The sequence below is a fragment of the Elephantulus edwardii genome, unplaced genomic scaffold, assembly GCF_000299155.1.
Source record: "Elephantulus edwardii isolate Elephantulus edwardi_28Jun2011 unplaced genomic scaffold, EleEdw1.0 scaffold00100, whole genome shotgun sequence".
Taxonomy (NCBI): domain Eukaryota; kingdom Metazoa; phylum Chordata; class Mammalia; order Macroscelidea; family Macroscelididae; genus Elephantulus; species Elephantulus edwardii.
Genome location: NW_006399850.1, coordinates 3,348,800 through 3,373,959, shown reverse-complemented (window position 1 = coordinate 3,373,959; position 25,160 = coordinate 3,348,800). Strand labels below are relative to the sequence as shown.

The window sequence follows — 25,160 nt, the reverse complement described above, 5'->3', positions numbered from 1 at the left end:
TCATAGGAATATAGAATAACTGAACTATAAACTAGGACTCCAAATACGAAAGTGACTTGTGAGTGAAGTACAATTAATTAGTCCCAGTGCCATTGTCATGTGATATTATTTGTTCAAAAGTCAGTTAATTAAGATTAAAATATTCCAAATCTGGTTTTATAATTTCCAGATTCTAACAAGAGATGTAATAAAGATACTTAAACCTTAGAACTTCACCTTCTCTATAGTACTTTGTATAGTGTGTTATTGTTATGTTCCACTGAGTCACCTCTAACTCTTCTCAGCTCATTGCTCTTGAGTTGGAACCCATTCACAACTGACTCTCCAGTGGATTTTGAAGACTATACATCACACAAGAGGAGAGTGACAATCTTTTTCCAGTGGAGATGCTGGTAGATTTGAATCACCAGAGAGGCTCTGCCTTTGAGGTATCTGCCCAATTCCCAGTGGACTGACTAGGCCACCAGAAGTCAGGACTAGGTATAATAGAATGAAACCTAGCTCTATCCTGTGTGCTATCTTCCCAATCTCTGCTGTGCATAAACGCCTTGTTGTAGCTACTGTATCACTCTTTTATTATCTTCTTCACTGACCTTCTAACTTTCCTAAGATGGTATCTTTCTCCAGCAACTGTCACCTCCTAAAAACAAATCCAAAGTATGTGAGAGAAAGTCTCACTATCCTTGCTTCTGCAGAGTCCTTTGGCCACATCACAGTCCAAGATAAAAATTGTTTTCTGTATTCATTGTCCAACTTGCACATGCATTCGAAGCAACTGAAAATATTTTTACTTTTGGGGCAAGTATACTTCAGTCATTAAAGTGGCATCCTTATTCTTTCAGAGGTCTTTGGCAGTAGATTTATCCTATTCAAGGCATTATTTTTTGGTTATTTTTGATAATTTCTTGATTATTGCTTCCTTGAGTGTTGATTGTGGATCCTAGTAAAGGGAAATCTTTCATAATTTCAGTCTTTTCTACTTTTTATGAGGTTTCCTATTGATCTGGCTGTGAGAACTTTTCCTTTATGTTGACACATATTGTAATCCATGTTGTAGACTGTAGCCTTTGAGTTTCATTAATAAGTGCTTCAAGCCTTCTTTTCTACAGGCATTCGATTGTATACATGTGGCCAAATCTTCACAAATCTTATTTCTCCCCCATCCTGGACATAACCATTGGCTTGGAAATTCACATGTAACAGAAATTAGTCTAATTAAAACACTTCTGGAGAATTTTTTGCTCCAGTTATCAGAGCAAGAGTCCTGATTGCCTCTTTCATATTATAGATATGTTAGGGTGCAAATTCGGGATGCTGAGAGACAGTTTATGTCTCAGTATTAGTAGAGCTCTGCCACATAAGTGAATAAAGACAAGTAGAAACAAGCAGATATGAAGGTAGGGGAGTGAAAGTCTTGGAGCTACGCATCCCTGCCATTTCCGTCATTTCAATTATGAGCCAACAAATTCTTCTTTTGTGTTTAAGCTGATTTGTGTTGAATTTCATTTCAAACAACCAAAGGAGTCCTGACAAACTGTTTTTGTTGGAATTGACTACCTACCTGAATAAGAAAGCATTGTTCTCACACACAAATTCCTTCACTTTCACTTGTGTGGTAAAAGGGAAAACATGGAACATATGTTTATTTAGAATTATGCTATTTTGAAACACAAATAAAAATATTTAGGAGTATCTACAGTTGTGTGAACAAATGCTGAATGAATTAAACTCTGACTTTTTTTAAGGCAAGGGATTGTAGACTTTTTGATCATCTTAATACATTTATTCTAGCCCATCTTTAACCTGTTCCTGATCTCACTCACAGCAAGTTTAAATATCTAGTTGTTATAATAAGTTTTCAATGGTTCTTATTCTTGTTGGTAGATGCTGTCCAGTTGATTAAAGTTGACTCATAACAACCTTATGAACAAAATATTGAAACTTGCCTCTAACTAACATCCTCTCAATCTGTCATGCTCCAGCCCATTGTTGCAGTCACTGTGTCCATCTCATTGAAGGTCTTCCTCTCTTTTGTTGACCCTTCACTTTCCCCTCTTGTTTTTGTTATGAGCCATCTAGTAAGAACCAACTCAGAGCTGACTTTCCAATGATTTTTAACAGGCTGTAAATCTCATAAGACGAAATTGCCCATCATTCTCCCTGTCTAGTGAGCAGAAAATGGGACGTGGGTGAACAGGGCTGTGAGCATCTCTCGGAATGGACAAAAGGAAATGAGAATAGTTGTTGTTGTTGTTGTTATGTGCCATTGAGTCACTTGCGACTCATAGTGACCATATGTACAAGAGCCCTAATCGCCAGTCTATCCTGTGCCAACCTCGCCGTCTCAAAAACACTCATTTCCACCATCCCAATCACAGAATCGATCCATCTCATTGAGGGTCTTCCTCTCCTGCGCCGTCCCTCCACTCTCCCAAACATGATGTCCCTCTCCAAGGACCAGTCCCTCCTTGCAGCATGCCCAAAATATGAGTCCACCATCCTTTACAGATAGCACGGTGTTGTCATGCGTAACCTATGATTTGAGTCACGGTAATATTGATGTTCTAGTTATCGAAAAGGGAAACCTGGATGTGGAAAAGCTTATATTTACTTATAAGAACACTCTAATGTTCAGTAAGTGAGAAGGTAGTCACATGGTCACACATAAGGGGTTCTGGGTAATTTCATCTAATTGAGAATGGAAGTAGAAGTGACACCTATGATTATAGGTACCTTTTTAATTTTACAATATAAAGAAATTGAAGCTTCAAACATAGCAGCATTTGCCTCTACCATCTTTACAAAGAGCAACAGTCCCCAACAGCAGCATCCACAAGATCAAATAAATTCCCAAAAGATCACATATCACCTCCACACTCTCACATCTACTACAATTATAACACCAACTGTGTTGTTCTACTACTGAGCTCCAAATTTATTGCAAAGACCACAGAGATATCACAGAACCATACTCGCATTTACTAGTGAGTAACTAGAGCAGACCAGTGAAGTTAACAAGTTATGATTCAAATTGGCAACCCTATATAATTCTTCTATCTGGGTAGCTTTTCAAGCATGCTGTCAGGCCCTTTGACTCATGGCTTAGATCACTCTTTAAAAGTTACCTTATTCCTGCCTATTGTATCATTAACCCTCAATTCTCCAGCAAGTTTGGGTAAAGGCCCCCAGATTTGATCTGGCTCCTTGGGACAACTTTGTCTCTGGCCCTGAAGGACATATGGAGTATTCTGTGTATCTTCTGCTCCTCCCCACCTCCCCCAGTAAGTATTTTTTTTAAATTGTAATTGTAAGGAAAATTTACAGAGAGTTTAAGTTTTTATGCATTCACTGTTGCATATTTTCCTTCCTCCTTCTACCTTCTCCCTCCTCTAGTCCATTTTTCAATGCACCCTTTGTTCCAAATTGTTGTCTTATACATATAATGCCTAATCGTTTATTCCTGACTGTTCTTCCCCTCATTATCTATCCATTCCTTTCCCATACTCTCCCTAATCCCTCATGTCAGTCCTATTTTATAACAGTGGTGTTTATCCTTTTCTTGAATGAAATATTTCACTCAACGCAATGTCTTCTAGGCTCATTCATGTTGTAAAGTATTTTATGAATGCATTCTTTTTTAATGCTTTGTAATATTCCTTTATGTGAATGTACCACCGTTTTTATATTCATTTTGTTGGCACTTAGGTTGCTTCTATCTCTTTGCTAATGTAAACAATGCAGCACTAATCTTGGGTGTGCATGTATCTGTTTGACTCACATTTCTAGTTTCTTTAGGGAGTATTTCCACTAGTGGAATTGCTGAGTCAAATGATATTTCTATTTGCAATTTGTTTTGAAAACACTAGACCACTTTCCATAGTGGTTGTACAATGATAGATTTTCACCAGCACTAAGAAGAGTACCAAATTCTCCACAACTTTGCCAGTATTTGTTGTTTGTTGCCCTGTTGAACTTTGCTAATATTTCTGGGATGAGATGATATTTCATGGTTGTTTTGATTTGCACCTCTCAGCTGGGAATTTTGAACATTTCTTTATGTGTTTATTCTCCATCTGAATGTCTTCTTTGGTGAAGTGTCTATTCATATTTTATGCCCACTTTGTGATTGGGTTGTTCACCTTTTTCTTGTTGAGGAGCTGGCATAGTCTATAAGTTTTGAATACTATTTGAATTATATTGAGTAATATTTGAACTCTATAAATATGGGTTCTCTGTCAGATATGTCATTGTCAAATGTTTTTCCCGTTGTGTGGGTTTCCTTTTTATCCTGTTGGAGAGGTTCTTAATATGCATAGGCATTTGATTATTAGAAGGTCAAATTTATCTAGTTTATTCTCTTCTAGTTATAGGGTTTTTATTATGATTGAAAATCTGTTTCTTCTTAATGAGATTCTCCACTTCTGCAGCTAAACCTCTTCTACTTAAACTTGGATGAATGGGAAAAACTGACAAATCCAACAATGATAAGTTATACACACTTTAATTCAGATTCCTACCTGGTCATGTGAAAACTTTAGTGGTTTAATGGTAAGGATTTGCACTGTCAACCCAGAACCCACCGGAGGTTCAGCTATAAATTAGTTCTGACTTGAGGGTTTATAACAATAACCACAACAACCCATTCATGTACTGAAAGTCAAAGATGATGGTTAGTAAAGCCATTTGGATAATTAACCAATGACACTACAAACAGCACATGATGTTATAACAGAAATAACCCTCTTCAATTTTTACTGTATTTTTACCGGCAACTCAATCTAGTCATTGATTGAGTTGCTAAATTTCCTATTAAGTCATTCATTGAGTATCTATAGAGTGTGATATAGAGATAATATTATTTACATTTTTATAGTTTAATGATGCTCTTGATAAACATTATATTTATTCACTTACACTTTCAGACTTTACGCGTACCCTGTGGAATTCTAGGACAACTGTCATACGTTTAATCACCCTTTTAAAAGACATTTTCTTAGTAGAAGATATATTTTAAATTGCTTTACAAAGACAATATGATCTTCCCTTAAAAAGAGAAATCCTTTAAAATAGAAATTTTATTAATTACTGTCCAACTGTGCTTCAAAATATAACTATAAATTTGTTTTGAGAACTTACTATACATTTCAAGTCTTTCACAGATAAGAAATACCTTAAAACAATTTTATATGGATTTCCATGAAAATAACCATTTTTGCATCCTTCATTTCTTTTTATAATTTTGCTAAATATTTCAAATTTTCTGTATGATATAGACTATTAAAGATATACCTACTTCTCACTTATAAACTATCACACTATCTGATAACATTTACAAAAATGTTAAACAATCTACTGTCCAACTATTTTGCACATTAGACACATATGTCTGGCTGTTAAAAATGAAGGTGTGAGTACAGAATGACAGTGGCTGTGATGGCTAAGGTTGCATGTTAACTTAGCTTGGCCAGTCATTTTCAGTGGTTTGACAGATATATGGTGATGTAAATTGGAAGTTATGTAATGACATAGTCATGAACATTTTGTGATCAGATGTAGTCATCCTGGAGTTTCATATTGTGCCCATTTTCTCATTATATGATCATTGGAACCTAATTACGTCAATAAATGAGTTCTGAATGTATTATTTTTATTTTTTTTAATTTTTATTTTATTATTTTTGTGTGAGTGTACCATCAAGTCAGATCTGACTGGTACAGGAGGAGATTGTCCCTCCTTCCCCGGCAGAGCATCTGGTGGATTCGAACCGTGCGCCTCTTGGATTGTAGTTGCAGCTCCTTGCCACTAGGCCACCAGAGCTCCCCAAGTTCTGAATATATTATTAACTGGTTGTTGTTGTTGTTAAGTGCTGTCACTTGGGTGTCTCTCATCCTCTCTCTAGGTTCACAAGGTTTCCAGAGGCAAGCTATTACGGAAGTGGATGCCACTCCTCCTTCCAAGCTTGATTTAATTGGGGAGCTCCACCCCACTCTCTGTCTGCATTGAGTAGCCAACCATTAACGCATTTGACACATCATTGTCACAGTGTTCAGCCGCACAGCAACCACAAGTTACTGCTGTACGGCAACTTGTACATCAGGGCTATAGGACCTAGAGGAATAATTAACTGGTACACATTCCAATCACTGGTGTCTGATTACAGCTGTTCCTCCTCCTATGTGTCTCCATACTTGAGGATTCAGCCTTAGTTGTCAAACCTACTAGTGCTGTGTTGGACATAGGGTTTTCAAAGGCCTTCTATTTCAGAAGTGGATGGCCAATCCTTCTTCCTAGTCTGTGTTAATTTGAATGCTTAGATTTAGAACATTATCTGATAGACATCATTTTACAGAGAAGAACAGATTAAAGATATTTCCCAGTAGTAAAAAATACCAATAGCTTACATGTCAAAAAGCATTTGACTGTGTTGTTGTTCTGTGTCATCAAGTCGCCTGCGACTCATAGCAACCCTATGCATAACAGGCCTAAACCCTGCTTTATCCTGTGCCAATCTCACTGTCTCTGACACAGCTACCACGATTACCCCAGCCACTGACTCAATCCACCTCATAAAGGGTCTTCCTCTACTGTGCTGTCCCTTCCACCCTCCCAAACATGACATCCTTCTCCAAGGATTTGTCCCTCCTTGCAACACGTCCAAAGTATGTCAGACAGAGCTTCAGAATCCTTGCCTCCAAGGAGCAACTTGGTTTAACCCTCTCTAGGATGGACCTGTTTATTCTCTTACCAGTCCATTGTATATTCAATACTCTTCTCCAACACCATAGTTCAAAGGCATCAATTCTCCTTCAATCCTCCCTAGTCATTGTCCAGCTCTCTGATGCTTAGCAAGTAATTACAAAGACCATGGTCTATATCAGGCATATCCTAGTGTCCAGAATGACATCATTATTCTTCAGTACTTTGATGAGGTCCCTAACAGCATACTTTCGATCGCAATGTGTCTTTTAACCTCCTGGCTGCTGGTACCTAGAGTGTTGACTGTGGAGCCAAGCAAACTAAAGCTGTTGATAATCTCATTCTCTTCACTATCCATCTTGATGCTGCCAATTGGCCCAGTAGTGGGTGAGAATCTTTGTTTTCTTAATATTGAACCTCAATCCATATTAAAGGCTGCAGTCCTTGACCTTTGCAGTAAGTACTTCAGGTCCTACTCAGTTTCAGCAAGCAGGGTTGTGTCATCTGCATAACACAGATTGCCTCCTGGTAGATCACAGTAAACTGTGGCTGACTCTGAGAATAATGGGAATCTCAGAACACTTGATTGTGCTTATCCAAAACATACATATGGACCAGGAGGCAGTCATCAGAACAGGGCAAGAAAATACTGCATGGCTCAAAATTGGGAAGGGTGTGCTCCAAGAATGTGTCCTATCTCCATATCTTTTTAATCTATATGCAGAACAGATTACCTAGGAGGCTGGGCTCTGTGAAGAGAAATGTGGCAACAGGGTTGGAGGTAGACTCATCAACAGTCTTCGTTATGCAGATGACGCAACCGTGCTTGCTGAAACTAAGGAGGACCTGAAGCACTTGCTGTAGAAGGTTAAGGACTGCAGCCTTCAATATGGATTGAAGCTCAACATCAAGAAAACAAAGATTCTCACCACTGGACCAATTGGCAGCATCATGATGGATGGTAAAGAAATAAAGATTGTCAACAGCTTCAGTTTGCTTGGCTCTACAATCAACACTCTTGGTACCAACAGCCAGGAAATTAAAAGACAAAGTGCATTGGGAAAGTCTGCTGTCAGAGACCTCTCCAAGGTACTGAAGAGCAATGATGTCAGTCTAGAGACTAAGATGCACCTGATACAGGTCATTCTTTGCCATTACTTGCTAAGCATCAGAGATCTGGGCAATGACTAGGGATGATAGAATAAGAATTGATGCCTTTGAGTTTTGGTGCTGGAGAAAAGTATTGAATATACCATGGACTACTAGGATAACAAACAAGTTCGTCCTGGAGAGTGTAAAGCCAGGCTGCTCCTTCGAGGCAAGGATTCTGAAGCTTCGTTTGACATACTTTGGACATGTTGCAAGGTGAGATCAGTGCTTGGAGAGGGACTTCATGCTTGGGAAATTGGAGGGACAGCACAGGAGAGGAAGATCCTCAATGAGGTGGATTGTTACAGTGACTGGGGTAATGAATATAGGTGTGTCAGAGAAAATAAGATTGGCACAGGCTAGAGCAGGGTTTAGGGCTGTTGTGCCTAGGGTCGCTATGAGTCACAGGTGACTTGATGGTACATAACAACAACAACACTTTCTTTTTATCATAGTATCTCATTTGTAAAACCATGAACTCATAAAGCCTTGAAGATCAAAGATAAATATAGTAATTCCTGAATCTCAGGGATGGTAAATTTGTTACCAGTGATGTAATTGTTCTTCATATATCTGCTATTGCTCAGTTATCATTTTCTACTTTTGTTTATTCAGAATTTTTATTTACCATAGTTAATATAGCTAATGAGGTAGCTCTGGTGATCAGGTTGTTAAGGAATTGTGCTGCCAACTTAAAGATAGGCAGTTTGAATCTACCAACTGCTCTGTGAGAAAAAGGTACACAGTCTCATCTCATCTTATTTCTAGCATCTGAAAACCCACTAGAGTGTCAGCTATGAGTTGGTTCTGATTCAGTGGCAATGAGATGACGATGAGACATGATGATGATGATGATACCTCTTCCTAAAAATAAAGAATAACCCCAAACACCTCCAAACCTACTGCCATCAAATTGATACCACCTCTTAGTGATCCTTTACAGCATTTCCAAAGCTATAAATTTAAATTTTCCAAAGCTATAAATTTAAATTTCTCTTTCTCACTTGGATCTGCTAATTGGAACGATTTGGTCTTTTTTTGGTTAACAAAGCAATTCACTACTAGAGCTCCTTATCCTTTTGCACAAAAAACTAAAAAAAAAATTGCCATCAAGTCATAACCGTCTTATAACTGACCCCTCATTGGGTTTCCAAAGCTATTTATCACACAGGAGGAGATTGTCTGACTTTCTCCCTTGGAGACACTCATGTATCTGAACCATCAAGGAGGTGCAACCTTTGGGTCAGCAGTGAAACTCTTCCTATGGACTATGCCACTAGTGTTCCAGGAGTATAAAATCAGTTACTGCTTATTAGTAGAAATAGAGCTTATAAGCTTTAAAAATGTTACCTCAGCTCTTACTTTTCCAGCTCATTCCTTCTCATATTCTGACTACACAAGGAACAATATGCTGCTGTTCCTTCCATTTCTTTAATTATACTCATCTCTGTCAACTTCCTTCTCTGTTGACTGTCATAATTTCTCTCTATTGTCTCCACCATCTCCCTCTCTCATCATGTTCATTCTCAGTTGATGGCCTTGCTTCTTAATTATTTGAATACATCGAAGGAACCTGAAGAACATTCCTATAATCTAGGACTTGGGATTATGATAGCAGAATTTTTCTCATAGGAGGTACTAAAATTTTGTTTGTAAAATAAAAACTTTCTTGTATATGTGCTTGTATAGTACCTAGAAAAGCAAATTTAATGTTGTACAGTAGCAAAGAAATATACCACAGTGCTTGTTGGTATAGAAGCCACAAAATCAAATATTGTTTTTAGTGGACCAATAATTTAAGAATATTAGCCAAGATCAAACATCAATTATTATTTAGATAATGTTTCCTACCAGTCGTAATATGTTCAATGCTATCACAACTAAATATTTGTATTATGAAATACACCTCCATTTGTGTTTATGTAATGTCTTATACTGTAGTATCCAAATATTATTCTTCAGCTAGTATATAATATTATTCTTCAGCTATATTCATTTCTCTAAGTTTTTTCATATGGAAGCAAAGATTTGTTTAATCCGCACTTACTAGAAATCTTGTATGTTATCAGTGCTTAAGTAACTGAACTTGGAGTTTTTAACATTGAGTCATTTTCTCCTTTCCCCTGATCCCCTCACCCGTAGCAAGACCTTGGTGAAGAATTTGTTATGTGGAACTTACCAGGAATATCTGACTCATTGAGCTGGGGTTCATGAGGACATGGCAAAGAGACTGCTATGGAATACTGTTCAAAATTTAGAATTTATATAGCTGTGGTTGCAAGTCATTCTCTAAGCAAATAAAAAATTAGTTGCAAGAAATCTTGACTATATCTTAATGTTGGAAAATGTTTTCAAAAGTCAACTTTTTTCCTACTCTGTTCAATTGAATAATATGATTGTGAGTGGAATACTTACAAGAATAGGTAAAAAAATATTGTATTTTCAGTCCATTTTTTTCTTTGATAATAATAGTCATTAACTTATTTTTTTAAAATAAACAAAAAATAAATGAAATAGCTGGATAGTTTTTTACTTAGAAGACCTAAATTCTTCATTAAGTAAGAGATCATGGTTTTGCCTGTGTCTGTTCTGTTTCTGGGAATCAGAGAAATGACTGAAGGTGGAAATGGTTTTTCAGGAACATACCCTCTCTTCTTTTGTCATATGCATATACTATATGAAGACAGGAAGGAAGGAGATAACTTCTAAAAGTGGAAGACTTGTTCTCATAAACCAAACATCTGTGTGATCAAGATAATAGAAGCATTCATACAACATTGTAGCAAATTATAGGGTGGTTGGTGGGTTCACTGTTCATTGATTTTCTTGGACCTTGTTGTTGGTGTTTGTGGTTGAGTTGGAACATAGTTGACCCTCCAGAGGCAGTTTAACCACACAGGAGGAGTTTGCCTATCATTCTCCATGAAGCATCAGGTGGATTGGAGCTAAGTTCCTTTAGTACTTTTATTCAATTGTGATTAAAAGAGAGTATAAACCAAAGATTAAATTTATGGCAGCTTTGGAAATTTGTGACAACCAAAATTAAAGAATCACTGGAAATTTTTTTTTAAAAATCCATATGCTATTAATTATATGAAGCAAAAGTCCTGGTTTTCTTAGCATTTGCCAATTTCCTTAGTGTAAATACTCACACTATAACTGATTTAAAGCAACCAATATGATGCTACTGAGCACAAAGTTGGGAAGAGGAGCACACAATCTGCTCAGGGAAAACCAGCTTTAGCACATTACATGGAATGTGGCTGAAATGGGGTTCTGTCCGTGACTCTTGTCAAGAACAAGACAAACTCAAGGTTTCCTCCCTAGGCTGTTACTGTATGTCATTGAGTCAGAACAGATGTACAGCCAACCCTCCTGAAGGAGCTAATAATCTGGCAAGTTTTCTGAAGCTGTAAATCATAAGGAGGAAATTGCTCATCTCCCTTGTGTGGTGCAGCTGGTGGATTCAAACTGCCAATTTATGTATCCAAAAGCTGGACAATGACTAAGAATGATAGAGGGGGAAGAATAGATGTCTCTGAATTATGCTGTTGGAGAAGAATACTGAATATCCCATTGCTTGCCAAAAGAGCAAACTGGTCTATCCTGGCGAAAGTAAACAGAGTTGTCCTTTGAAGCAAGGATAGGGAGACTTTGTCTCACATGTTTTGGGGATATTGTTAGGAGGAGACTGTCTTGGAGAAAGATACTATATTTGGAAAGGTTTGAGGTTAGCATAAAAGAGGAAGACCCTCAATGAGACTGACACAGTGATTGTAGCAACAGTCTCAAGTGTGTAAATGACAGTGAGTATGACACAAAATAAGATAGGTTTTAGCTCCATTGTCCTACAGTTACTATGAGTCACACTCAACGGCATTACCCTCACCTTTGGATTGACAGTTCAACTGCTTACCACTAGGCCATCAGAGCTATCTTCCTTGTTTCTAGTCAATTCAATAAAAAAAAAAAATGTAGACCAAGTGTATAGGAATGGTGAGTGTGAAAGAAGAAGCTCAGAGGCAAAGCAAAAGATTTTTAATGTCTTTCTGGTTGAGAAACAGAAAGTAGAGACCCCAAATTTTCTGTAATATCAAAAAAGAGATCTTGGTATTCTGTAGCTGCTTACCTCCCTGCCACAAAGTCCTAATACCATAATGAAACATAATGTGTATGTGTTTTCCTGGACTTGAGAGGTCCAGTTACAATACTAGAGTGCTAAAATGCTGGTCACATTGTGCACTTTTCATTTTACAAAAGCCTACTATAGTACAAAATTTTCTGGGGAGAAAACAATGTGCAAATAGTTGCTCATGGGATTGCTCTGAGTTTTTGACAGCAGTTGATAGCCACAACACATACTTGAGATTGGTAAATTAAGTGGTACCTCTATTTCTCTTCCTTTTAACCACATTCCTTTCACTTTAAAGATATTTTATACACTTCTTACAAGTATTTTCCCATATGCTAAGTTAATCCACAGTTTCTTTTCCCTATTCTGTTGCTCCTTGTGCTAAAGGCATAAAAACTTGGTTTTTAAGTGAAATTTTCATTAATTTAATAATTTTTATTCCTTATGTCCTTCCATTAAAATTGTGGACTGGGAAGAGAAAACTCACGTATTTTTAAACTCTGTCTCAACATGTTTTCCTCCTTCAGACATGCTTCATTTCAATCATAATGTGTGCAAATGTCTATACCTTTGAAATATATTTCTATAAAATTTTAAGTCAATTAGATGATAAACTCCATGAAAGTATAGAATATGCACTGAGCAAATTAATATACTCCCTGTAGACATGTGCTAATTGCTGTTGTTTAGTATAAAATTCTTTTTAAAAAAATACATGCAACATATAACTCATTTGAAAGTATTTCCTTGGAATTTTTCAAAGAAGGTTGTGGCCTACCCCAAAAGCATCATTTTAACAACATTTTTCAAACTTGCCAAATCACATTACCTATTTGGCCAATTCAGTGTGCATAGTGATAATTTACTGTGCCACAAAGTAGTCCACCTTAGATGTTAGTAGGGGAAAGCACAATATATTTTATTTCCCTTTATGAGTCTCACATTGCTTATAATTTAATAGGGCTACCACATTTTCTGGGCAGGCTATCAAATAGGATGTTGTAATGATTTGCTTGACTAGTAGAGTAGATGAAAAAAAATATCAGTTCTGTCTGTAGCTGTTCTATTTTTGAATTTGGAATTTCACAATTTGAAACCATTTCTTTTTCTCTGAAGTTCTTTAGAAGGTAAGAAGATTCTTTTACATTCTAAAGAGTTAAACATGCCATATAAAATCAGTTAAGCTAGTGGTTAGAACTTAAGGGTAGGGTAAACTTCAAAGAACAAAAGAGAAATCTTATATTTAATTTGAAAGTACCAAGACACGAATTATAGTATAGTGCAGAATTTTGGCCTTGTAACTAACAGCTTGTGATCTCTGCCTGCCCTGCAATTCGTGAAGGTGTTGAGCTCTTATGTGCTTCATAAAATTTTTATGATAATTACTTTTAAAATAATTCATTTTTTAAGAGGATGACGCAGAGCCTCTCAGGGTACCTGCTTCCTGTATTGAACATTATCATGGAAAGGTTGAGGGACTTTGCATAAGTTCTCCTCACGGGCAGTTATTTTTTAAAACATCATCTTCTACATAACCACTGGAGAAGAATATTTTTTTTCTTTATTGTAAATACAATTACTATTCATTGTTGTTAAACAACTTATTGCTGTCAAGTCAGAACTGACAATAGCTGACCCTCCAGCAGGTTTTCAGAGGCTGTAACTTACACAGGAGGACTTGAAGTAGTCATTGCAGAAGATCAAGGAATGCAACCTTCAGTATGGATTGCGTTTCAATGTCAGGAAAACAAAGATTCTTACCACTGTATTGAGAGGCTACATCATGATAGATGGAGAGGAGATTGAAACTGTCAACAGCTTCATCTTTCTTGGATCCACAATTAATACCCTTGGTACCAGCAGTCAGGAAATAAGATGCATTGCACTGGGAAAATCTGTAGTTAGGGACCTCTCCAAATTATTAAGAAGTAATTATGTCAGTTTGAGAACTAAAGTAGGTCTGATTCAGGCCTTAGCCTTTCTTCTAATCATTTGCTTTGCATCTGAGAGCTGGACAATGAATAAGGATGACAGAAGGAGAACCAATGCCTTTGAGTTGTGGTGCTGGAGAAGAATCTTAAACATGATGTGGACTGCAGAGAAATAGATCTGGCTTGAAGAGGGTGAAACGAAGTTTTTCCTTGGAGGCTAGACTTTTTGAAGCTCCTTCTCACATACTTTGGGCACATGGCCAGAAGGGACCAGTCTCTCAGCAAAGGATATCATTCTTGGAAGGGTGGAGGCACAGCACAGGAAAGGAAGACCCCAGATAGAGACTAGGACAATGGGGGTAGATGTGTTGGAGTCAGTGAGAAAGGCACAGCAGGACAAAGCAGGCTTCACAGCTGTTGTACATAGGGGACATAAATTACACATAACAAGAACAATGCATTCTGGTGTTTTGGAATCACCAGCATCTTCTCAGGAGAAAGATAAGAAATCTAATGTGTGATTGACAACCTTGGAAATCCAAGGGAGGGGCAGTCATGGAAGGTTCCATATAGACAGCAGTGAGTTTGAGAGAGTTACATGTTGTGACAGGTAACACTGGTGGAATAGTATGTAGAGAGTTGTGCTGCTAACTCAAATGTTGTGCTTCTCTGTTGGTTCAAGTCCATCTGTGACTCTAAGGGATGAAGATGTATAATCTGCTCCCATGAGTTTTGCTGGCTTTGTTTGATCTCATGTTATAATAATTTTAAACCTGAATGACGAAAAAGAACAACCTATTATTTCTGTGAACTGATGCCTTTGATGTGGTTTTTTACTTCTAGCTCTGAGGAAATAGAATACTGTTGAATTATAAAATATCTACAAGTGGTCTTTGGCAAAGCTTGCAAGAAATTATAGGAATTACTTCCTGGTTGAATATATTCAGCAAAGTTTACCATTTAGGCTAAGAGTAAACAATTACATAGGAATAAAAATGATGCAGAACAGAAATAACATTTTTGTAACAGTTTTCTTAAAAAGAGGGAAAAATGCTTTATTGCCAACTCCAAATCATTGCAGTCCTCCCTATAGGACAAAGTAGAACTACCATACTGAGCTACCAAACCTGCATTCCTTATAGAGGCTGAGTGCCTCATATTGCTACAGTGGAACTACCAGTTCATTAAATCTTATTTTTTACTGTCGAGCCAGAACAGACTTATAGTTGACCCTCTAGTGAGTTTTCAAAAGCTATAAATTGCATGAGAGGAGACTGTCATCCTTAGAGGTACTAGTGGATTCAAACCACCAGAAAGGCACAGCTGTAGGATTATTAGCACAGCTACCTAATACATCAGAGCTCAGTACTCAAAATAGCGACACTAAACTACTTGACTTGAACATAGTTGTTTGTGTGTTGTGATTTTTTTTTATTCACCAGCCTGGAGACAAGAAGCTGTGCTGCAATCCTAAAGGCACACAGTTCGAGGCCACCAGTTGCTATACAGGAGAAGGATGGGCAATCTCCTCCTGTGCGATTGACTGCCTCTAAAAACATGCTAGAGGAGCAGCTATGGGTTGATTCCAACTCTGCAGTACACAACATAATAACAGCCATGTTCCTTTAACATACAAGACTTTCCTCAACCTATACTTCCTGGGCTCATCTTTTAAATCCTTGAGCCTATCAGGCAATGCTAACAGTGCCTCAGTGTGTGTTCCTCTAGCACTGTACACATGAGTCTCTCAATTACCATTTGTCGGTCTACTGACTGCTGATTGATTGGTTGACTTTTCATGTTTCGATAGTGGTCAACATCTGGATATGTCATCAACAGTTCTGCAATTCTGTATCCAAGTACTGTCTGTGCTTTGTTTTGGTGTTTTTTAACATATTAATGTTGTTTGGTGCATTCAATGTGGAATAAATAGCTAGTGATTCAGTTTTTTTTTAATTTTTAATGATAATTAGTTCACTCTGTGTCAAATGCTAAAATGAGACCAACCCTAATTAGCACTATTGTATTTATACAGCAAATATTTATAGAGCTCATTTAGAGCCATTGGACAAAATTATGAGAATGAAAATGCAAATAAGGAGAATCTATGCTGCCTTGGAATTTACAGACTAGAATAAAAAACAGTTGTAGTGTTGTGTAATAGAAGTAGTTCAGGCTGCTGTGGAACACTTAGAAGTGTTGCTTTTCAGTTAGAATGGGCATCTTAGACTGCATTCTCTAAAGATGCAAAATCAATGAAATATGTGCATGTTTATTTGTGTATGTGTGTGTGTGTGTGTGTGTATACATATATGCATGCTTCACTGATTTTTAAGAGAGAGTGATTTATTTCAAGGAAATATCTCATGTCCTGGTAGAGTTATCAAGTCTCAGATGTGTATGTCAGACCTCAAGGGAGAGGCATCTGAAGAGGATAATGAGTTCAAGTTGTCAGCAGACAGAGTCTTAGGCTGCTGCCTTCATAGACTGCCAGCTTCAGACAGAGGCAGATGAATGCAGAGATCACTTTAGGGTAAGCAAAATACTAGAGATCTGACTTTGAAGACTGCTGGCTTCACAGGTCAACAAGTCTCATGTTGGCAAATATGGCTGGCCACTTTTTCAAATCTGGAGGTCATGAGTCAGATAGCCCGATGTTAAGCTCTTTATCTTTGCCTGAATTCAAGCATATATTATTCCATGCAACCCTGAGGAGATTTCCCCTTAATCAGGTAAGACCAAATATATCTTTACACACGATCTGGCCTCATTTGCATTATTGTTAAAATGACAACACACTGGATGTTGTTATGAGCAACAGAATTAACTATGGCTCAGTGACTCTATGAACAACAGATTAAAGCATTGTCAAAATAATAGTACTTGAATCTGTGTCATTCCTACCCATTGTTGCAGTCACTGTGTCAATCCATTTCCTTGAAGATCTTCCTCTCCTTCACTGGCCCTCTACTTTTCTAAGCATAATGCTTTTTTTCCAAGGCCTGGAACCTCCTGATAACACTCCCAGGTTGTAGGAGACAAAATTTCATCATCTTTGTCTCTAAGAAGCACCTAAGCTACAGTCAATACTCTTAAAAAAACCCCACAATTCAAAGAAATCGGTTCTTTCCGTCTTCCTACGCATTGTACAAGAAGCAATTGATAATACCATGATTTTGGTCAGATACGCCAAATCCTCAAAGTGATATCTTTGTCCTTTAACAATTTTTAAAAGTCTTTGGCCACAGATATCCCAGTGTAATGCATCTTTTGATTCTTTGGTAACTTCAGACTTTTCTGTTTATGATGGTTTTAATTGGCTCAGTTATGGGAATATTTTATTTTTGTTAAAATGGCATCCATTCTGAAATCTATAGTCATTGACCTTCATAAGTAAGTTCTTCAGCAAATACGGTTCTCATCTACATATTTCAGGTTGTTAAAGAGGATTCATCAAATCCTATTGTTCAGCTTCTTAAAGAATTTGCTTAGTATTACAGATTGAATAAGTATGACAAAATAAAACAATTTTGACACTTCATCTCCTGATTTAAAACTTGTTGTTGTTACGTAACATTGAGTCTCTTGGGACTCATAGCAACCCTGTGTACAATAGCTCTATCTTGAGCCAGTTTCATTGTCTCTGACACACCTAACACCATTACCCCATTACTGAGTCAGTTCATCCTATCCAAAGTCTTCTTATCTTCAGCTGTCCCTCCACCCTTCCAAGCATGATATTCTTCCCCAAGGACCAATCCCTCCTGGCAACGGGTGTCCTTCTCCAAGGACTGGTCTCCCATGGCAACATGGTCAAAGTATGTAAGATGGAGCTTAAAAATCCTTGCTTCCAAAAAAACAACCTGCTTTCACCCTCTCCAGGACAGACCTGAAATTACATATTGTCTTCTTATTCTGTTTAAAGGATTGCTATGTATATATTGTGATACCTAGACTATAGTCTATGTACAGGTTCTTAATGAGCACAATGAAATGCTCTGAAATTCTAACTCATCCTCAAGTTATTTGTAATTTGCTATGATCCACACAGTCCAATGCCTTTGCATAGTCAATAAAATGAAAATAAAAATCTCCCTGCATCCTTTGTGTTCAGTTAAGACCCATCTAATGTCAGCATTGATATCCCTTATTCCACATCCTTTTCTGAATCCGACTTGAAAAACTCACACTTCTCTGTTGATGTATTGCTGCGACCAAACAATATTTTACTTGATTAATGATTTTATTAGATGATTTCCTCATTCTCTTGGATCTTCCTTTTGAATGAACACAAGTCTGAGTTTTCAGGGTTAATTTTCTTTATAGTTTCAGACAATTTTTCTCTTCTGGTTTACATAGTGAATCTTATGTTAGAGTTATAAGTAAAAAATTCTAAGGAAAATATTAATAATTATAATTTAAATATCAGGAACAGAATTGTTATTGCTAACAGCTGTCAGATTGGCTTCCAGTTCATGGTGAACCATGCACAGTGAAGCTAAACAATGCTTGTTGTTGGGTGCCATTGAATCAAGTATGACTCTGACCAACTCTATGAACAACAGATCTGAACCCTGCCCTGTCCTGTGCCATACTCACAATCTCTGACACACTTGAACCTATTGCAGCTGTCACTGTGTCAATCCATTTGGTCAAGGGTTTTCCCCAAGGATCTGTTGTTGTTTGCCATTGAGTCGGAATTGACCCATAGCTGATTCTCAAGCAGGTTGTCAGAAGCAATTAATCAAAGGAGAGAAGATTGTACATTTGTCTTCAGCAGAGCAGCAGGTGGATTTGAACCATGTGCCTTTGGAATTGCAGTGCTGCCTCTTACTAGAAGGCCACCAGAGCTTTTCCTCCAAGAAGAACGCTGACATACCTGTTTTTTATTCTTTTGGCAATCCGTGGAATCTTCAGTACTCTTCCAACACCACAGTTCAAAGGCATCAGTTTTAATACACTGCCTAATCCTGTACTTTTCACATAATCAGTTGCAGATTGAATCATTTGTTCCATAAGGTTTCCATTGGCTGATATTCAGCTGTAGAACTTCAGGCTTTCTTTCTAGTTTCCCTTTGCCTATAAGATTTGTTGAAACCTACTCAGTATCAAGCAACACACTGACAGACAGAGGTGGCTGTGCTTGACGTGCTTTCACTGGAGATGAACCAAGACTACCAGTGAGTCAGAACCAACTGGTAGCTGACTCCTCTAGTGGGTCTTCAGGACCCACGAGGTCACAGGAGGAGATTGTCCATCTTTTTTCCAGGGAGAAGCTGGTAGATTTGAACATTGTGTTGCTATGGGTCATCAGAGCAACTGTCTTTCGCATGGAAGTAAAGGGGAAAACAAGACAGAACAAAACAAAAAGTTATCCACCATAATTTAGGTCAGGCTCACCTTATTCGTGCAGTGTCAATCTTGCTAGTTAGTGCTCTAAGGGGTCTTCTTTAGTAATTATTTCATTGCAGTATATTTTTTTTCTTTTTTTTAAAAAAGCAAAACACCTCTTGTTTGCTTTCTTAATTGCCTTTCCCATGAACTTTAATGGTAGATTCAAACAAAATAAAATCCTTAACAGCTTCAAAAAGGCTCAGTTAGTAGGTAGGTTTAATGCCTTCACCATTAAACTCTTTCCTTTGTTGATAAAAGGAATGATAAAAAGGTAGATCACTATTCCCTGAGGGCACCAGGATTAAACTGTGATCACCTGATTCTTCTAAATTAAGCTGTTTTCAAGTAAAACCCCTCAAACTTATTGCCATCAAGTCAGAACCAACTAATAGCTGATCCTGTAGTGGATTTTCAGAGGCTGTAAACCACGTGAGAGGAGATGGTCCAGCTTTCTCCCTTTAAGCAGCTGGTGCATTTGAACTATTTACCTTTGAGTTGGTAGTGCACTCTTTACCTGCTAGGCCACCAGAGCCACCTAATTCAAGCAAAAGTGCATATATTGAGAACTCACAGCTTCCTTCTGCTCTTCTATGCCTTTTTCCTCCCATGTGGAGGCAATGAGACTCTGCTTGGATCAGTTACTTGGTTCCTAACCACTGATGAGCATTTCTGCTGAGAAGCCATTGTCATAGACATCAGTAGTGAATGAACCCTATTACTTTTAGCCAAAGTTAAGGTCATTGTTTTTGGTCAATGCATATGACTTTACCAACTACATTGCATTTAAGAGACATTTATAATTATAATGTTGTTGTTGATTTCCTTCAATTCAGGGATGACTCATAGTGATGCTATGAACCAAAGGCCTGAAGCATTTCCATAACTATTGACATTTATTAAAGTTCATAAAGTTTCTGGAGGCATGTTGTTTAGGAAGTGGATGCCACTCCTGCTTCCAAATAGAATTATAATGTGGAGATGGTTAATAAAGTCAGTTGTTGTTGTTGTTGTTAGTGCCGTTGAGTCATAGACGACTCATAGCGACCCTAAGAACAAAGGACCCGAACACTTGTATAACTTTCATTGTTTCTCCAAGTTCAGAGTTTCCAGAGGCAAGCTATAGTCAGTGGAAGCTCAAATACTGTTTTAAAATGAGAAGAAAGGTAAAACTCTTCCCATAAGAAAAGACTAAAAAATACTGTTGTGTGACCTTGATCAAGTTAGTTAAAATTTCTCAACCTCCATTCAATGCTTATGATATGATAATAATACATACTTTCCCCAGTAATTGTGCATATTCATCAAAACCAAACCCACTGCCATTAAATCTATTCTGACTCATACTGACCCTCAGTTAGATTTCCAAGGCTGTAAGTCTTTACTGGAAGATATTTGCCCAGCTTTCCCCCACAGTAGCTACTGAATGAGAACTAGCAGCCACTACATTTCACACTATGGTACCACAGTTCCTTGTATCAGTAATATGTTGTTGTTGTTGTTAAGTGCCGTCGAGTCGCAGGCGACTCATAGTGACTCTATGAAGGAGAGTCCTTGACACTTGGGTGCCTTTCATCCTCTCTCCAAGTTCATAGGGTTTCCGGAGGCAAGCTATTATGGAAGTGGATGCCACTCCTCCTTCCACGCTTGTTTAAATCGGGGAGCTCCACCCCACTCTCAGTCCGCATTGGATAACCAACCATTAACGCATTTGACACATCCGAGTCACAGGGTTCAGCCTCACAGCAACCCCAAGCGACTGCGGGACGGCAACTATAGCCCTGGTATCAGTAATATAATGAACATTAAATCACCATAACTCTAGATGGGCTCTGTGTAAGTGAATGTTCTAATTATTAGTTCTACAATATTACAACACTTGCTAAAACTGCTTTACTACTGCTACTACTACAAATTGTAAAATTTGCAATTGGCCAATCTCTGTTCAGTTAGACAACAGGAAGGAGGGCCTTTCAATTGATTTGTAGGAAGCTATAAACTTTCATTCACACTGAGAAGTAATTAAGAGCATAGGTTCTATGGTTTAATGCATGAAGACTATTTCCTGAGATATCTTGGATGAATTATTTAATATTGCATGCCTCAGTGATTTCATCTATAAAATGGGGTAAGGATACTTCCTAACACCGAACTCTTGTAAGAATTGAATGAGCTAATCTAAGCAGGGAGCTTTGGTGACCTCCTGGTAAATTTTGCTGCCAATCCAATGGCACGCAGTTAAAATCTAGCATCTGATTTACTGGAGAAAGTTGGGCAATCTTTTCTCATGTGAGTACAATTTACAGCCTTTGAAAATGCAATAGATTATTGGCTATGGTTTGGTTCTGACTCAATGGCACATAAGAACAATATAAGCAGTGCTTAGAACAATATCTGACATTTAATATGTAGTCAGTAAATGTCTTCTGTTTAGCTATTAACGTATTGCTGTAAGTTGAACCCCCGTAATTACCTTGTAAAATTATAAGCATCATTTTATTTATTTCATTGATATGAAAACTGAGGTTCATTATTTGTCAGATTAATAAATTAGGGTAATATAAAAAGATGCTTTATTTTCTTTTCTCCCTTCCTTCTATATATAATAGTTGAGCTAAAGTAAAAGATAATAACTCTTCCTGGTCAATAGACATTTAAAATATCTCATTAAGTTTTCTTTCTCCTTCACCCCGCATCACTGCTTGTTTGAGAGCAGTTATAAGAAAATATTCACACATCTTACTTCTACTTAAATAAAATTCTAGTGTGATTTTGATTTTTCCATTGACCTACTACAACTGGCCTTCATGTCCAAAGTCCTAAGTTCTCTAATTCAATTTTCATAAATGAGAAATTAATAGGGTCAATGAAATAAGAACTTGTATTTATATAAGTATTTATTGGGCTTTTCTTTATCATCTTTCAGGTCTTGTAGAAATTTGCCTGATGCACCCTCTGGATGTGGTGAAAACCAGGTAAGGTTTTGCATGAACAAGTTTTATTGACTTTGGCTGATATCCAAATTAAGATTTGTCAGAACTCTAAATGCCAGAACTTGCCTCAGACTGGTAGCTTCTCCTTATAATGACATTTATATTTACTTCTTAAAGAAAATACTATTTGACAGATACAATGTGAACGGTAAAGAGTATTTCTGGATGGAGGTCATCTGAAGGTATTTAATATTTCAGTGCTTTCACATGACAACTCTGGGGTATGATTTGTAGCTATGCTAGTAAATGAGCTAAATTTATCAAAATGATGTAAGAACTAAGCTTTATGCAGTGAATTATGACAGTGGACTTTCATTTGGCATTGTATATAACAGATTGCTTTTTAATGTTCAGCATTTTGGTGTGAGACTCCAAAATTGCAACTAAGCTTCTTAAATGGTGCTTAAAGAATTTATTCCTATAACAGTTTGGCAATGCAAAGTGCCATGTTTCCAAACACATGCATTTGCTTTTAAAATACAAATCAGTGCAAAGAAATGTGGGGGTTTTAATATGATCTTGAGCAATTTAAAAAGTCATATCTATGACTGTATTCTTTTTTGCAAAATAGTAACTCTTATAGTGAAAGAACATTTCTATTTATTTGAGTTGTATGAAGCCCAAGAGTGCCATGCCTAGGTTTGAACTTATAGTAAATGGTGCCATGCAAAAACGGAGCCTGACTCCCAAAATTAAAACATTTTTGATGAGTCAGCTTGGTCATTGGGCGGGCCATGTTTCTTAATCTACCAAAGTTCGAAGGATCTTAGACTGGTTGCTGAAAGCAAAAGAAAGTGACTGTGACCTACAAATTATATTGCATAAAGCAGAAAAGGTGCCATGACAGTGGGATTGTTATGTAAAGTTCAAAAAAGAATACTTGGCTAGTAAAGATTAGCTGCTCAAACCTATTCAGCTTCTCTGCTGGAGAAATACCTGACAATTTGCTTCCCTGAATGTTATAACCAAGAAAACCTTACAGGGAAATTTTGCTCTGTGACATGGAGTCACTGTGAGTCAGAATTGACCCAAGGACACCCAACAAAAAAAAATATATAAGTAGAGAAACTAGTCATTTTTCTCCACGTTATACAACACAAAGAAGGAAAGAAAAATCCTACAAACTATACTCCAATTCAACTTATTACAGGATTCAGAGACAACATCACTAACTGGCATTGTGTGTATATGTGTTTGTGTGCATCTGTTTATTGAGTGATTTTACAAAGCAAATTAGTTTTCCATTAAACAATTCATACACATTTTGTTTTATCGCATGTATTACAGTGCTCATGATGTAACCGTATTCTTCCTGATTCCTTCTTGTGATTCTCCTTTCCACCTATCCTGTCTTCACTTTCTGCCTTGTGAGCTTTATGCCTGGACAATTGCTGACATTCGTTTTTTAGATGTTATACTAACCAAAATATTTTAGCAAGTCTCAATGAGAAATAAATTTGTATTCTTTTAATTCAGAATCATTTCTTAAATTGAGTCAAAGTGACAGTATAGAAGAAATTTTAAAAAATGGTTTTAAAAAGACATTATTTTGAAATTGTGCTTACCCTCTCATGCCCTCAAGTCTTCATTTATCTATTTAATAACTATTTATTAACTAACTAGTGTATTAAGAATTCAAGTAATATAGGGCTAATGCTGTAACCTGTTGAACAAAGAGTTGATGGTTCAAACCCACCCGCCTCAGCCTAGAAGAAAGGCGAGACAGTCTACTTCCATAAAGATTTGCAATATTGTAAACCCTGTTGAGCAATTGTATGTTATTCTGTAAAAACCTTATGAATTAAAGTTTACTCAGTGGTGATGGTTTGGTTTTCTTGTCTAGTGTATATTACTCTAGACTAGCTATGCCCTTAAAGACCTCAAATTCTGAATAAATAGAATTCCAATCACAATGAATGTCAAAGATGGTATCATTTTGCATGGAATTGAACTAGATAACTCTTGGAATGTATGTACAAGATGCTGGAGATTTATAGCATTAGTGTTATATAGTGTAATATTATTCATTTATTAAATGGATTTAGTCACATTCTGTTATTTAACATCAGGAGGACTCAAGGGAATGCAATTATTCAAGGTACCATACATATTGGATGGTATTTGATCTACATAAATACGAAGAATATAAAGACATACAATTGTAAACTGAAAGTTCAGAATGGGTATGACTGTCTTTGCATAAGAATAGAATATACAAGATTGGTAGACTTTATCAGCTGGACACTAATACAGAGAGGGTTGGAGTGAACTGAAGCAGACTGAGTTGTTGGAATCCTATCACCATTGCATTTTAATAAGACCAGATATACTGTCCGGAATGGTGTTGGTCTTTTGGACTTATGCCATTACTTAACAAAGCTTCTTGGCACTTGAGAAGGCCAAAACAGTGGTATTCTCCAGGTTATGCCAGGCCAACAGATGCTAAAGGAAATGAGGGCTTTCCTGCACAACCTAAAGTGGAAAGGCTTCATGCACACCAATGTTTACTGCATCTTTGTTCTCAATAGCAAGGAGTTGGAAACAACCTAAGTGCCCATCAACAAATGAATGGATAGAGAAGCTGTGGTATATTCACACAATGGAATAGTATGCTGCATTGAAAAACAAGTAACTTGTGCAATATTATTCAAAATGGGTGACCTTGGAGGACATTATGCTGAGTGAAATATCTCAGTCACGAAAGAACAAATACTGCATAGTGCCACTGTTGTAGAATGAGACTGACATCAGGGTTGGGGGTAAGACTGAGAAAAACTGAATAAATTAGGTATACTGCATTGAAACAGATGAGGGAGAGAATGGTTTAAAAGCAATGTATGATAGGGTATTATGGTTATCACAAGAGTC

At 37.2% G+C, this 25,160-nt stretch overlaps 1 protein-coding gene across 1 annotated transcript in view; it reads left to right on the top strand.

The window, feature by feature from the left end:
- Positions 1-21,378: 21,378 nt before the first annotated feature.
- The window catches only part of SLC25A21 (solute carrier family 25 (mitochondrial oxoadipate carrier), member 21), a 340,939-nt gene continuing 337,157 nt past the window's right edge, over positions 21,379-25,160 (top strand). Inside the window, exons 1-2 of the mRNA XM_006891582.1 lie at positions 21,379-21,427; positions 22,226-22,274. Coding sequence (XP_006891644.1) covers positions 21,379-21,427; positions 22,226-22,274 — 98 coding nt within the window. The remainder of the gene's footprint in view (positions 21,428-22,225; positions 22,275-25,160) is intronic.